At 38.8% G+C, this 15,946-nt stretch overlaps 1 protein-coding gene across 1 annotated transcript in view; it reads left to right on the forward strand.

Annotated features, from left to right (window-relative positions):
* The window catches only part of KLHL3 (kelch like family member 3), a 275,134-nt gene that overhangs the window by 117,573 nt on the left and 141,615 nt on the right, over nucleotides 1-15,946 (forward strand). Inside the window, exon 5 of the mRNA XM_063642807.1 lies at nucleotides 4,761-4,841. Coding sequence (XP_063498877.1) covers nucleotides 4,837-4,841 — 5 coding nt within the window. The 5' untranslated portion in view covers nucleotides 4,761-4,836. The remainder of the gene's footprint in view (nucleotides 1-4,760; nucleotides 4,842-15,946) is intronic.

Genomic DNA, 15,946 nt, shown 5'->3' on the forward strand with positions numbered 1-15,946 from the left:
AGTCATCTTTTAAATTTTAAGACATCACATCATTGGAAATGCTTTCATTTTCCAGTGAAAGAAAAGGAAGAGGTATTAGATTTTTTAAGTGAAATTTCAGTTGTGGCTTGTTTTAAAATGGTTATAAAAACTGTTTTAAATTTTCAGCCACTTATCATGAATAAAGCTTCTTGTGGATGGTGAATATAAAAAATGGAAAAGACTACCTTTTTTTTTTTTTTTTTTTTTTTGAGATGGAGTCTTCGCTCTGTCACCCAGGCTGGAGTGCAGTGGCGCAATCTCGGCTCACTGCAAGCTCCGCCTCCCGGGTTCACGCCATTCTCCTGCCTTAGCCTCTCCGAGTAGCTGGGACTACAGGCGTCCGCCACCACGCCTGGCTAATTTTTTGTATTTTTAGTAGAGACGGGGTTTCATCGTGGTCTCGATCTCCTGACCTCGTGATCCGCCCGCCTCGGCCTCCCAAAGTGCTAGGATTACAAGCGTGAGCCACCACGCCCGGCCGGAAAAGACTATCATTAAAAAGTCTTGATTAGGAATTGTATATGGCCATTTCAAGTAAAAAACCTGTCCTTTTCTTTCTTTTCCCTTCTTTTCTTTCCTACTTTCATTTTTTTCTAAATAATTCAATCAAAAACCCATTAGGTAGGGCTGAGCAAGATAGACGTATGCACTGGATGGTGCTGGGGGCAGCCTGGCATAGGGTATCAGAACCCATGTGGAGTGGGAACGGGTCTGTGAGGGGGAGGGTTGTAACAGCCCATGTGGTGGTTGGAACTTGAGCGAGGTGAGGAGGTTTTCTACCTAGGAGGGTGGTGACAGCAGAAACCTGGCACAGGGTGTTGGGGCTTGAATGAGGTGAGGAAGGCACCTAGGTTTTGGGATGGATTTCATAGCTCAGTGATAAATGTTAGAGCCTAAGTGGGGTGAGGAAGATACTTGCTGGCTTGGCACCATGTGTCAGAGCTTGATTGGGGCAGAGAGGGAATCTCTGCAGAGGGATGGTGGTGGCCTGGCACGGGGCATTGAGGCCCAGTAAGGTGGAGAAGGCACCTACATAGGAGAGGCCTGTGACAGCAGTGATGGGCCAGTGCAGTGTATGAGAGTGAGCAGGGCGAGTAGGCCATCTTTGTGAAGGGGTGGTAGCAGGAAGGGAAATTGATTATACATAGGCAAGATTGAGCCAATAAGTAAATATATTGAGGAAAATGGGAGCCAAGTTTTCCACTGTCAGAGAAGAGAGTTATAAATATGCAAAAGAAAAAAAACTGGAATAAACTTTGTGGTATTGGATTGGAATTGAGGTACTGGTGTGAACTCATGGTTAGATAGATTGATGTAGAAATAAATATAGATGTAAATGTGTGAATTACATACATTAATGTATGTGTATACATAATGTGCCATGGGTATGTATATATACATATATCCCCTAGCTCTTGTCTTCGGGCAGCAACCCCCCAACAGCAATGTGCCATATCTAGTGCCAATATCTTGATTTCTAAGTATCATTCTCCACTAAAAGGAACCAAGATTTCTTGAAATCGCTGATTCCAGGATAGGGCAGGGAAAGTCCAAGATAAGCCTAAAATATCTTGTCAGGCCAGAAAGTAAAACATGCTCAAAGAATTATGGGGACATGTCAAAAGAACACAGAAGTCAGTTTGAATGAATTCCCAGTGGCCAAATCTGACATACTTTGGGTGCCAAAATAAATAATAGTAGTAGAAGATTACAACCCATGGAATAAAAACAAGAATTCGTAAGTCCATATGAATATAAATAAATGAATAAATAATTGGAGAGAAGAGATCTAGTAAGCGTAGATGTAATGCTTGAGTATGAAATTCACCATTTATAAATGATCATAGATTTATAAATGATCATAGATTCAGCCAAGAATCATAATAAATATTAAAAATTAGTGGATGGAAGTTTGATAAGGAAAGGGATATTATGTAGTTTCAAAATACCTCCACACAAATTTAGTACTTACAAATCGGAACAAAAGCAACTTCAGAGTGGAAAATCTGGCAGACACTGCCTTAATTGAGTGATTAAAATTAACGGTAATGGGACAAAAAGAAATCATGTACTACCTGATAGGTTGCCTTATCACTTCTGGGACTTTCCTGTCAAAATATATAATCTTAGTCTAATTATGAGGAAATATTAGACAAATTCAAATTGAGGTACATTGTACAAAGTAACTAGCCTGTAAGTCTGCAATCTTCCAAAGAGTCAGGAGTCAAAGAGTCAAAGTCTTCAAAAGAGTCAAAGTTAAGGAGACTTAAGAGGCATAACAACCAAAAGCAGAGTGTGATTCTGGACGAGATCCATTCACATTATTCGGACAGTTGTCAAAACTTGAATGGGGATTGTGGGTTAGTTGGTAGTGATGGATCAATGTTAATTTCCTAATTGGGATGGTTATATTGTGGTTACGTAGGAGAATGTTCTTATTCACAGCAATTATACACTAAGGTCTTAGTGGTGGGTCCTGGGGCATCATGTTGGCAATTTACTCTCTACTGTTTCAGAAAAAATGTTATTTGCACTATTATTGTTGCAACTCTATTGTAAGTTTGGAATTATTTCAAATTAGAAAGAAAAAAGAATTTTTAAATTAGTAAGCTAAAGGTTTTCATTAAAATATCATCTTATTAAATATTTTAAGTACATCTAAATATCTTAAATATAAATAATATTTGTTATCTTAAATATTAAATATCTTCTGTATTGAAATTTTTTTAGCAAGTCCCTTGCAGATAACATCACATTCTTTCCACTTTACACCTGTGTATTATATAATTTTTTTTTCTGTGTGCACCATGACATTAAAAAGGCTGTGGAACATTAATTTAGACAAAGGGCGCCATATGTGCAAAGGCCTGGAGCTCAGAGAACATGTCTTTTAGGAGAATTGCAATCAGTTAAGCATGTCTGGAAAGTGGAATTGGTGATGGGGTGGTTGTCAAGGGAAAAGATATCTATCAACCTCAGCTGGATGGTGGTGCCATTCATTGATCTAGGGGGTCACACTGATAATTCAGTTCTATGGCCCTAAAACTGATAGCACAACATTAGTGAGGGTGTACCCCAACTAGTAAAGCAACCATTTGTCTAGAAACTTTTCCCAAGCTGCTTCCTGACCTCAGAGTTCAAACAAAAATTGCCCTAAACTTGTGCCTCTAAGAGGGAGACCTCAGAAATGTAAAGAGTGATAGAAAAGGTGGCTGGGCTCTGTCGTGTCTATTATACTATCAAGTAATTTAGCAAAAACGCCACATTACAATAGACACATGTGATAGGATAATTGTTTAATGCTCAATAGAATATGGCTTTAATTGTTGATAATAAAAATAATATATGTCCATTATAGAAAATGCATCAAAGTAAAAGAAGAAAATTTGCAACAACAGTCATCCATAAATCTACCACCTGGATAGAATCACTGAACCATTATGGCATATTTTCTGACAGTGCTATATAATATGTTTCTTTGTTATGAAGATTTTCAAACATACAAAAGTTAAAACGTAAATACAATGAGTACCCATATGCCTTCCTCCTAGAGTCAATAATTTTATATACTTTGTCATATTTGCCTAATCTCGTGTGTGTGTGTGTGTGTATGTGTATGGTGGTGTGTGTGTAGATTTTTCTGTTAATACCCTGTGTTGTTCAATGTTCTTTTTTAAATCTCTGCTGATTATTTTTTTAATTTTAATTTTTTGTGGGTACATAGGTGTATATATTTGTGGGATACATGAGATATATTGATACAAGCATGCAATGGATAATAATCACCTCAGGGTAAATGGGGTGTCTGTCACCTTAAGCATTTATTCTTTGTGTTAGAAACAATCCAATTATACTTTTTTAGTTATTTTAAAATGTACAATTAAATTATTATTGACTATAGTCACCCTGTTATGCTATCAAATACTAGCTTTTACTTATTCTAACTCTTTTTGTATCCATTAGCCGTCTTACTTATTTTTTAGATGGAGTCTTGCTCTGTTCTTGCAGGCTGGAGTGCAGTGGTGCAGTCTCGGCTCCAGACATGCTTAACTGCTTGCAACCTCTGCCTCCCAGGTTGAAGCGATTCTCATGCCTCAGCCTCCCAAGCAGCTGGGATTTACAGGCACCTGCCACCACACCCAGATAAGTTTTGTATTTTTAGTAGAGACAGGTTTCACCATGTTGGTCAGGTTGGTCTTGAATTACTGACCTCAGGCGATCTGCCCTCCTTGGCCTCCCAAAGTGCTGGGATTACAGGCGTGAGCCACCATGCCCAGCCCCTTTAGCCATCTTCACTGCCTCCCCCCCAGTACCTTTCTCAGGCTCTGGTAACCATTCATTTACTCTCTATCTCCATGAATTCAAATGTTTTAATTTTTACCTCCTACAAATAAGTGAGAACATCCCAAGTTTGTCTTTCTATGTCTCGCTTATTTCACTTAACATAATGACCTCCAGTTCAATCCATGTTGTTGCAAATGACAGGATCTCATTCTTTTTTATGGATGAATTTTCTGTATCCATTCATCGGTCGATGGACACTTAAGTTGCTTCCACGTCTTGGCTGTTGTGGAGAGTGCTGTAATAAACATGGTAGTGCAGATGTCTCTTTGATATACTGATTTTCTTTCTTTTGGTTTATACCTAATAGTGATATTGCTGGATCGTATGGTAGCTTTATTTTTAGTTTTTTGAAGAACCTCCATAGTGGTCATACTAATTTACATTTCTACCCACAGTGTACAAAGGTTCCCTGTACTCCACATCCTTGCCAACATTTGTTATTGCCTGTCTTTTGGATAAAAGCCATCTTAAATGGGGTGAGTTATCTCATTGTAGTTTTGATTTGCATTCCTCTGATGATCACAGATGTTAAGCACCTTTTCATATACCTGTTTGTCATTTTTATGTCTTCTTTTGAGAAATGTCTATTCAGATCTTTTGTCCATTTATTAATTGGATTATTAGATTTTTTCCTATAGAGCTGTTTGAGCTCCTTATATATTCTAGTTATTAATCTCTTGTCAGATGAGTAGTTTGTAAATATTTTTTCCCATTCTCTGTGTTGTCTCTTCACTTTGTTGATTGTTTCCTTTGCTGTGCAGAAGCTTTTTAACTTGATGTGATCCCATTTGACCATTTTCACTTTGTTCACCTGTGCTTGTGGGGTATTACTGAAGAAATCTTTGCCCACTCCAATGTCCTGGAGAGTTTTCACAATGTTTTCTTTCAGTAGTTTCATAGTTTGAAGTCTTAGATTTAAATCTTTAATCCATTTTGATTTGATTTTTGTATATGGTGAGAGATAGGGGTCTAGTTTCATTCTAGAAAACTGCATATGGATATCCAGTTTTCCCAGCACCATTTGTTGAATACTCTGTCCTTTCCCCAATGTGTGTTCCTGGTATCTTTGTTGAAAATGAATTCACTGTAGATGTATGGATTTGTTTTTGGCTTCTTTTTTCTGCTCCATTGGTCTATGTGTCTGTTTTTATGCCAGTACCATGCTGTTTTGGTTACTTTGACTCTGTAGTATTTGAAGTCAGGTAATGCAATTCCTCCAGTTTTGTTCTTTTTGCTCAGAGTAGTTTTGGCTATTCTGTTTTTTTTTGTGGTTCCATTTAAATTTTAGGATTATATTTCCTATTTCTGTGAGGAATGTCATTGTCTTTCTCAGGGCTGTTCCTTGCTGAGAAAAAGAATTCAGCGATATTTCTCCTATTCACTTTTGAAAGAAGAGAAATATGGCTCTGTTCCACGCAGCTCTCAGGCAGCCAGACCTAATGGTTATCTCCCTTGTTCCCTGAACATTGCTGTTATCTTGTTCTTTTTTCAAGGTGTCCAGATTTCATATCGTTTAAACACACATGCTTTACGAACAATTTGTGTAGTTAACGCAATCGTCACAGGGTCGTGAGGCGACATACATCCTCAGTTTACGAAGATGATGGGATTAAGAGATTAAAGTAAAGACAGGCATAGGAAATCACAAGAGTATTGACTGGGGAAGTGATAAATGTCCATGAAATCTTCACAATTTATGTTCAGAGACTGCATAGAGACAGGCGTAAGAAATTATAAAAGTATTAATTTGGGGAACTAATAAATGTCCATGAAATCTTCACAATTTATGTTCTTCTGCCATGGCTTCAGCTGGTCCCTCTGTTCGGGGTTCGTGACTTCCCGCAACAGTATTCAATATAGTAGTGAGCATCCTTGTTGTGTTCCAGATCTTAGAGGAAAGATTTACAGTTTTTCCCCATTAAGTATGATACTAGCTGTTGGTCTATTGTATGTGGGTTTTATTACGTTGAGGTACACATTGTTAGGTTATTTGAAGTTTTTCTTCTTTGATACAGACACTTGTAGCCATAAAATTCCCTCTTAGTACTGCTTTCACTGTCACTCATAGATTTTGGTATGTTGTGTCTCCATTATCATTTGTTTCAAGAAATTTTTCAATTTTTTTTCTAATTTTCTTCACTGACCACTGGTCATTCAGGACCATATTGTTTAATTTCCATGTGTTTGTCTAGTTTCCAAATGTCTCTTGTTATTGACTTTTAGTGTTATTCCATTGTAGTCAGAGAAGATGCTTGGTATTATTTCAATTTTTTTGAATGCAGACTTAATCTGCACTACAGACCAAATGGACCTAAGAAATATTTATGGAACATTTCATCCAACGGCTGCAGAATATACATTCTTCTCATCAACATATGGATTATTCTCAAGGACAGACCATATGTTAGGTCACAAAAACAAGTCTTAAAACATTCAAAAAAAATGGAAAATATACCAAGCATCTTCTCTGACTACAATGGAGTAACACAAAAAGTCAATAATCATCACACTGATGGTTTTAATCATAAAGGGATGCTGAATTTTGTCAAATGTTATTCTGTGTCTATTGAGATGGTCATATGATTTTCGTTTTCTTTTTCTTTCTTCTCCTTTCTTTCTTTTCTTTTCTCTTTTCTTTTCTCCTTCCTTCCTTCCTTCCTTCCTTCCTTCCTTCCTTCCTTCCTTCCTTCCTTCCTCCTTCCTTCCTTCTTCTATTTTTTTTTTTTTTTTTATGGAGTTTCGCATTTGTTGCCCAGGCTGTAATACAGTGGTGCAATCTTGACTTACTGCAACCTCCACCTCCCAGGTTCAAGCCACTCTCCCGCCTCAGCTTTCCGAGTAGCTGGGATTACAGGCATATGCCACCATACCTGACTAATTTTTGTGTTATTAGTAGAGACGGGGTTCTGTTGGCTGGGCTGGTCTTGAACTCCTGACCTCAGGTGATCCACCCACCTTGGCCTCTCAAAGTGCTGGGATTATAGGCATGAGCCACCATGCCCGGCCGATTTTTGTTTTCAATTCTGTTTACGTATCACATTTGTTGACTTGCATATTTTAAAGTAACCCTGCATTTCTGGTATGAAACCCACTTGATCATGGTGTATTGTCTTTTTGATATGCTGTTGGATTTGGTTAGCTAGTATTTTGTTGAGGATTTTTGCATCTATGTTCATCAGGGATATTGGTCTGTAGTTTTGTTTTTTTGTTATGTCCTTTCTTGGTTTTGGTATTAGAGTAATAGTGGCTTCATGGAATGATTTAGGGAGGATTTCCTCTTTATCTTTTGAAATAATTTCAGTAAGGTTGGTACCAATTCTTCTCTAAATGTCTGATAGAATTCAGTGTGAATCCATCTGCTCCTGGACTTTTTTTTGTTGGCAATTTTTTTTATTACTATTTCAATATTGCTACTTGTTATTGGTCTGTTCTATTTCCTTTTGGTTTAATCTAGGAGGGTTGTATATTTCCAGGAGTATATCCGTCTCCTCTAGGTTTTTTAGTTTTTGTGCATAAAGGTGTTCCTAGTAGCCTTGAATGATCTTTTGTATTTCTGTGGCATTGGTTGTAATATCTCCCATTTGATTTCTAATTATGCTTATTTGGACCTTTTGTTTTCTTTTCTTGGTTAATCTTGCTAATGATCTGTTGATTTTGTTTATCTTTTCAAATAACTAGCTTTTTGTTTCATTTAGTTTTTGTATTTTTTTGTTTCAATTTTATTTTGTTCTGCTCTGATCTTTGCTATTTCTTTTCTTTTGCTGGGTTTGGGTTTGGTTTGTTCTTGTTTCTGTAGTTTCTTGAGGTGTGACCTTATTGTCTATTTGTGATCTTTCAGACTTTTTGATGTTGGCATTTAGTGCTGTGAACTTTCCTCTTAGCACTGCTTTTGCTCTTTCTCAGAGGTTTTGGTTGGATGTGTCACTATTATTGTTCATTCAAATAATTTTCTAATTTCCATATTGATTTCATTGTTGATCCAAAGGTCATTCAGGAGCAGATTACTTATTTTCCAATTTCCATGTATTTGTATAATTTCGAGGGTTCGTTTTGGAGTTAATATCCAATTTTATTTTACTTTGGTCTGAGAAAGTAGTTGATATAATTTTGATTTTCTTAAACTTATGAAGACTTGTTCTGTGGCCTATCATGTGGTCTTATCTTGGAGAATGTTCCACGTGCTGATGAAAATAATGTATATTCTGCGGTTGTTGGGTAGAATGTTCTGTAAATATCTGTTAAGTCCATTTGTTCTAGGGTACAGTTTAAATCCATTGTTTCTTTGTTGACTTTCTGTCTTGATGACCTGTCTAGTGCTGTCAGTGGAGTATTGAAGTCCCCCACTATTATGGTGTTGCCGTCTATCTCATTTCTTAGGTCTAATAGTAATTGTTTTATAAATTTGGGAGCTGCAGTGTTAGGTGCATATATATTTAGGATTGTGATATTTTCCTGTTGGGCTAATCCTTTTATCATTATATAATGTCCCTCTTTGTCTTTTTTAACTATTATTACTTTAAAGTCTGTTTTATCTATATAAGAATAGCTACTCCTGCTTGCTTTTTGTGTCCATTTGCATGGAATATCTTTTTCCACCTCTTTACCTCAAGTTTATGTGAGTCCTTATGTATCAGGCAAATCTCTTGAAGACAGCGGATACTTGGTTGGTGGATTTTTATTCATTCTGTCATTCTGTATCTTTTAAGTGGAGCATTTAGTTTATTTACATTCAGTGTTAGTATTGAGATGTGAGGTACTGTTCTATTCATCATTCTAGTTTTCTTGTTCCCACCTTAGGTAGACAGAATAATGGTCTTGCAAACATGTCCACATTTTAATCCTTGGGACCTGAGAATGTGTTATGTTACATGACAACGAGGAATTAAGGTTGCTAATCAGCTGACTTTATAATAAAGGGATTATTCTAGTGTCTTAGTTTGGGCTGCTATAACAAAGTACCATATCCTGGATGGCTTATAAACAACAAAAATTTATTTCTCACAGTTCTGGAGGCTACAACTCCAAGATCAGAGTGCCAGCATGGTTGGGTTCTGGTGAGGGCCCCATCTTGCGGTCTACCTACTTCTCATTCATTGTATCCTCACATGGTAGAAAGAGAGCTAGCTAGCCCTCTGGGCTCTTCTTATAAGGGCACTAATCCCACTCATGAGGGCTTTACTTTCATGACCTAATTACCTCCCCAAGGTCCCACCTCCAAATACTGTCACATTGGGATTAGGGTTTCAACATATTAATTTTGGGGGGGCACAAACATTCAGTCCATTACACCAGGATTATCTGGGAGACAGAAGAGTTAGTGTCAGAGTGATCCAAAGTGAGAAGGTCTCAACTGGCTTATTGTTGGCTTTGAATATGGAAGAGGGCCACAGGCCAAGGAATATGAGGTTGACATTTGAAGCTAGAAAAGGCAGGGAATGAGATTCTCTCCTAGAGCCTCCAAAAAGAAACAGCCCTACCAACACCTTGATTCTGACCTACAGAACTATAAGATAATATATTTGTGTGTTTTTTTAAGCCACTAAATTTCTGGTAATTTGTTACAGCAGCAATAGGAAACTAATATATACCATCACATTTACTTTTCAGTTCCAAACACAGCATGTACACACACTGTTTCCTTTACCTTTTGTAGGCTTAATTATTATACGTACTTCTGAAGTCAGCTTTTATTTGAAGAATTTACTGAACTCCGGGTTTCTTCATTTCTATCCTAACACACTGTGTTTACAACTTCTGTTATACTACTTGTCATGTGTATTATAATTGATTTTCTCTTTCTCCCAAAATTGTGAGCTCCTAGAGGCCAGAGACTTTTCTTTATTCACAACACCTAGCCCATGAATGAATGAAATGAAATGATAAATAAATGATAATAGAACACTCTAAATACCTTTAATTTAGAAGGTACATATTCTGTGTATGAGTCTGTGCATGTGTATGTACTTGGGTGTGTGTGTTTTAGGGAACAGATATTCTGAGAAATGTTTAAATTTGTTTAGTCTAATTTTGATAATCTACCCCAACCTCCTACCCATCTGGCTGGTAATTCAAACCCTGTTATTACTGGACTTGTGTATAAAAAGTTCCAGGTTTACATGAGTCCAGGAATATGGATCTGGTTCCAACACCAAGGTGATTACCTTACTTTCAAGATAATTAATGTTCAGCCTTCAGTGTTATCAATGATGTGGGGGATGGGGTGGAGTTGGGGGTGGTGGGGGCTGTATACTGGCTTCCTCCAGTGGGGAAAACTCAGAAGCTTCTTGTCACTTCTAGACTTGGGAAGCTATCTTTTATTCACACTAAGCCCTCCTCCTTCAACATTTTTTTCTTTTTTGAGATGGAGTCTCACTTTGTCGCCCAGGCTGGAGTATAGTGGCATGACCTTGGCTCACTGCAAGCTCCGCCTCCCGGCTTCACGCCATTCTCCTGCCTCAGCCTCCAGAGTAGCTGGGACTACAGGCGCCCGCCCCATGCCTGGCTAATTTTTTGTATTTTTCAGTAGAGACGGGGTTTCACCGTGTTAGCCAGGATGGTCTTGATCTCCTGACCTCGTGATCCGCCCACCTCGGCCTCCGAAAATGCTGGGATTACAGGCATGAGCCACTGCACCTGGTCCTCCTTCAACATTTCCTTCCATCTGGAGGAGACTAATACAATTCCCTCTTCTAAAAGCCTAGATTTTGCTCTTGAGGCAAGGGAATATACAGGAGAAGAACAAGGTACAATTAACACCACTACAAAATGAATAGGTCTGCTCATTTTCTCACCTCAGGAGAGACCCTTTTAAAGATAATCCTCCTCTTGGGTTTTTTTTTTTTCCCCACAAAAAGCAGTTTATTAAAGAGAGACAGGCAAGTGCCTTTGCATGAAAAAAGGTGGAAGGAACCCCAGTAATGACATGCTGACATTTTTGCCATTCTGACAAGTATGGGGTTCAAATTAAGTCAGACTTAATTTGATTTGGTAAAATAAATAGTGTGACCTTTTATACATCATCTTGATGGTATGAGATTTATATCTAAATGCAAGTCATGACTTTTTCCTCTGTAATATCAATTTAAGTACTTCATAATATAGTATTCTCACCTGGAGCAGTTGTTTCCCTATTTATTAGACAGCTATTTTGGGACAATTAGGTCATTTCCAACTTTTTTTCTAGTATAAACAAATTAAATTAAAATAAATATCTTTATAGCTAAATCCTTGTATAGGTCCTGAATTATTTCGCTGTAATAAATTTCTGGAAGTGTAATTGCTGGTTCAAAAGAATGGGCCAAATTTAAAAGCTTTTGATATGAGTTGTTAGGGTCCACTAGAAAAAATATACTTTCACCACAAGTGGCAGAGAATGCCCTTTTGAAATGTTCACCTTGAATAAATAAAAATAGAACCTGTACTAGTTTGCTAGTGCTGCCATAACAAAATATTACAGAATGAGTGGCTTAAACAGTAGAAATTTATTTTCTCCTAGTTCTGGAGGTTGGAGGTCAAAGATAAAGTGCTGGCAGTTTGGGGTTCTTCTGAGGCCTCTCCTCCTTGGCTTGCAGATGGTCGTCCCTCTATGCACTTGTGCTGCTGTTGTCTCTTCTTATGACACCAGACATATTGAAGTAGGGCCCCACCCTAATGACATCATTTTAATGTAATCACCTCTTTCGAAACCTTATCTTCAATTATGGTTACATTTGGAGGTACTGGGAGTTATGGCTTCAATATGTGAATTTGAGAGTGGGGACCAGGGATGCACAATTTAGTCCATAGCAGAATCCTAACTGCAAAACAAACATGGATGTAATAAAAAGTTGATTTTAAAAAATCACTGTTGCTTTCTGGAAATATAGCTGGCCATAGTCTTTCTTTTCTTTCTCTTTCTACGTATAATTTAATATTAAAACACACTCTTTTTAGTGTGTAGTTCTATGACTTGTGTAACCATCACATTCCATTAGGTTTTTGTAATCAAGCTTGCAAAAGGGATGGAAGCCAAAGGCGGTCTAAATTTCAGTTATATTTTTAAATGTTTTATTTTGGAAGGCTGAGACACCTGTAAGCAAGTTAAAGAAACAAAGTAAACTCAGGCAGTGATCTAAAAGGCAAAGTAGAAAAAAATACAGTTTTTCCTCCTTAATGACCTAGAGGAGGAAATTGCATCATTTAAGTGTTTACACAATACTCCTTTTATTGACTGTCCCTACCTTTACTGATCTAATCTCCAAAAAGAATCTAACATTCTGGCCTGGTGTGGTGAGTCATGCCTGTAATCCCAGTACTTTGGGAGCCAGAGGCAGGTGGATCACGTGAGGTCAGGAGTTCAAGACCAGACTGCTCAACATGGTGAAACCTCGTCTCTAATAAATATACAAAAATTAGCTGAGAGTGGTGGCACATGCCTGTAATTCCAGCTATTCAGGAGGCTGAGGCAGGAGAATTGCTTGAACCCTGGAGGTGGAGATTGCAGTGAGCTGAGATTGCACCACTGCATTCCAGCCTGGGCATCAGACTCTTGTCTCAAACAAACAAACAAACACAAAGAAACTTAACATTCCAATCATACTGCATGTATCCTGGCTTTCTTAATGTCTCTACAACATTCTCTGATCATCCCTACACCCTACTATATGTAAGGTGTCTAGACCTGACATTTACCTCTGTGAAGTTTTATTAGTCAACAGAAATGAAAACCCTAATGAATCCCCATTTAAGTGGTATAGATCATGGGTTCCCACCTCCCGGGCCACGGATTGGTATCGGTCTATGGCCTGTTAGGAACTGGGCAGGAGGTGAGCGGTGGGTGAGCGAGTGAAGCTTCATCTGTATTACAGCTGTTCCCCATTGCTCACATTACCACCTGAGCTCCGCCTACTGTCACATCAGCAGCGGCATTAGATTCTCATAGGGCATGAACCCTATTGTGAACTGCACATGTGAGGTATCTAGGTTGTGTACTTCTTATGAGAATCTAATGCCTGATGATCTGAGGTGGAGCTGAGGTGGCAATGCTAACACGGGGGAGTGGCTGCAAATACAGACTAACATTAGCAGGGAGGTTTGACTGCACAGAGACCATAATAAATCGCAGACTTATATCAAAACCCTATCAGTGAGTGGCAAGTGACAATTAAGCCATGGCTGGTGGTAGGCTTTATAGTGGCAAGTGAATTGTTGTACTTCAATTGTACAGCTACATCTGGTGGCAGGCTGTCAGAATCTGACACTTTAGTCTGAGCATGGCCTGCCCATTATTTTATTTGCCACTTCCATCTGTGCCTCTTTCCCATGCTATGCACTTGTCTCAGTCACATTTTGGTAAGCCCACAAGCTAACCCTAGCCAAAATGTGTAAAAAACAAATGTCACTGGAGAACTTCTTTGTCAAGGGGGACAGATTGAATGATGAGACATCAGAAGACATTAAGACTGCCATCAAAAATAAAGCTGCATTTAAAAGAAAATACCAAGAGTCCTACTTAAATTACAGGCTCATTGCAACAGGTGATTAACATTCTACAAGCCCGCTTTGTATAACATGTGGCAACCAGCTATCCAACAAAGCCATGAAACCCTTCAAAACTGCTTCTCCACATGGAGACCCAGCACCTTGCATTAAAACACAAGGCTTTGGAGTTTTTCAAATGAACACAAAGAACAGAAGAAACTGGCCAGGCACGGTGGCTCACACCTGTAATCCCAGCACTTTGGGAGGCTGAGGTGGGTGGATTGCTTGAGGCCAAGAGTTTGAGACCATCCTGGTCAATATGGTGAAACTCCATCTCTACTGAAAATACAAAAATTAGCTGGATGTGGTGGTGTGCACCTGTAGTCCCAGCTACTTGGGAGGCTGAGGCATGAGAATCACGTGAACCCAGGAGGCAGAGGTTGCAGTGAGCCAATATTGCACCACTGCACTCCAGCCTGGGTGAAAGAGCAAGACCTTGTCTCAAAAACAAACAAACAAAAAACCAGAAGCAATTATTGAAGGGCACCACTTCATCAAATGTATCTGCACTGAGAGCATCATTCTTAGTGGCTAACTGCATTGCTAAAGCTAAGAATCCCTTTACCGTTGGTGAAGAGTTGTTCCTGCCTGCTGCTAAGGACATTTATCTGAACTTTTAGGAGAGGCTGAAGTTCAAAAGGTGGCACATGTTCCTTTTTCGGCTAGTACCATAACTAGACAAATTGATGAAATAGCAGAGGATATTGGGGCACAATTGTTAGAGAAGATTAATGAGTCACCATGGTATGCAATCCAGGTTAATGAGTCTACCGATGTTGACAACAAGACAACAATGCTTGTTTTTGTGCCATATCTTTTGCAGAAGGATGTGTAGGGGGATATGTTATGTGCACTTTTGTTGCCAACCAACACCACAGGTGCAGAACTATTCAAGACTTTGATTACATATCAGAAAACCGGAATTGGTCATTTTGTGTCGGTATATGCACAGAGTGGCTGATATGACTGGATGGCTTTCTGGTTTCATTGCTCAGGTCAAAGAGGTCACTTCCGAATGTGAGTCTATGCACTGTGTCATCTATAGAGAAATGCTGGGTAGCCGAAAATTGTCACCCGAACTTAACGTTTTGCAGGATGTGATTAAAATTATCAGTGACATTAAAGTGCATGCCCTTAACTCAACGTCTGTTTGCGCAACTCTGTGAGAGGTGTATAAGAAATGAGATGGCTTTCTAAAGGTAGATAACTGGCCAGAGTTTTTGAGTTATGAGAGCCACTCCAGAGATTTCTTTTACAAAAACAGTCACCACTGGCAGCACATTTCAGTGACATAGAATGGGTGGCAAAACTTGTTTACTTGTGTGACACATTCAACCTGCTCAACGAATTCAATCTGTCACTTCAGGGGAGAATGACAACTGTGTTCAAATCAGCAGATAAAGGGGCTGCATTCAAAACCAAACTGGAATTACGGGGGCGACGAGTGAACATTGGGATTTCTGACATGTTTCAAACATTAGCAGAGATTTTGAAAGTGACTGAGCCAATGCCTTCTTTCTCCCAGCTGGTGCATGATCACCTAGCTCAGCTTTCAAAAGAGTTTGAGCTTTACTTGCCAACCACAAAAAAATCCCTGAGCTGGGAAGGAATGGATCGACCACCCATTTGTGAATAAGCCAGGGGAATCGACTTTGTCCATACTAGAAGAGGATCAACTGCTTGAGATTGCAAGTGACAGTGGCCTTGTATGTTTGAGACAACTTCAAATCTCCATACATTCTGGATTAAAGTCAAGGTGGAATATCCTGAGATTGCCACAAAAGCACTGAAAAGCCTGCTTCCATTTCCAGCATCCTATATTTGTGAAGCAGGGTTTTCTGCAGTGACAGCAAGCAAAACGAGATTATGGAGTAAACTGGACATAAGCAACACACTTCGGGTGTCACTGTCTCCCATCACCCCCAGATGGGAACCGGCTAGTTGCAGGAAAACAAGCTCAAGGCTTCCACTGATGCTACGTTATGGTGAGTTGTATAGTTATTATATTTCATTGAATATTATGATGCAGTAATAATAGAAATAAAGTGCACAATAAATGTAA

The sequence above is a fragment of the Symphalangus syndactylus genome, chromosome 7, assembly GCF_028878055.3.
Source record: "Symphalangus syndactylus isolate Jambi chromosome 7, NHGRI_mSymSyn1-v2.1_pri, whole genome shotgun sequence".
Lineage (NCBI taxonomy): Eukaryota > Metazoa > Chordata > Mammalia > Primates > Hylobatidae > Symphalangus > Symphalangus syndactylus.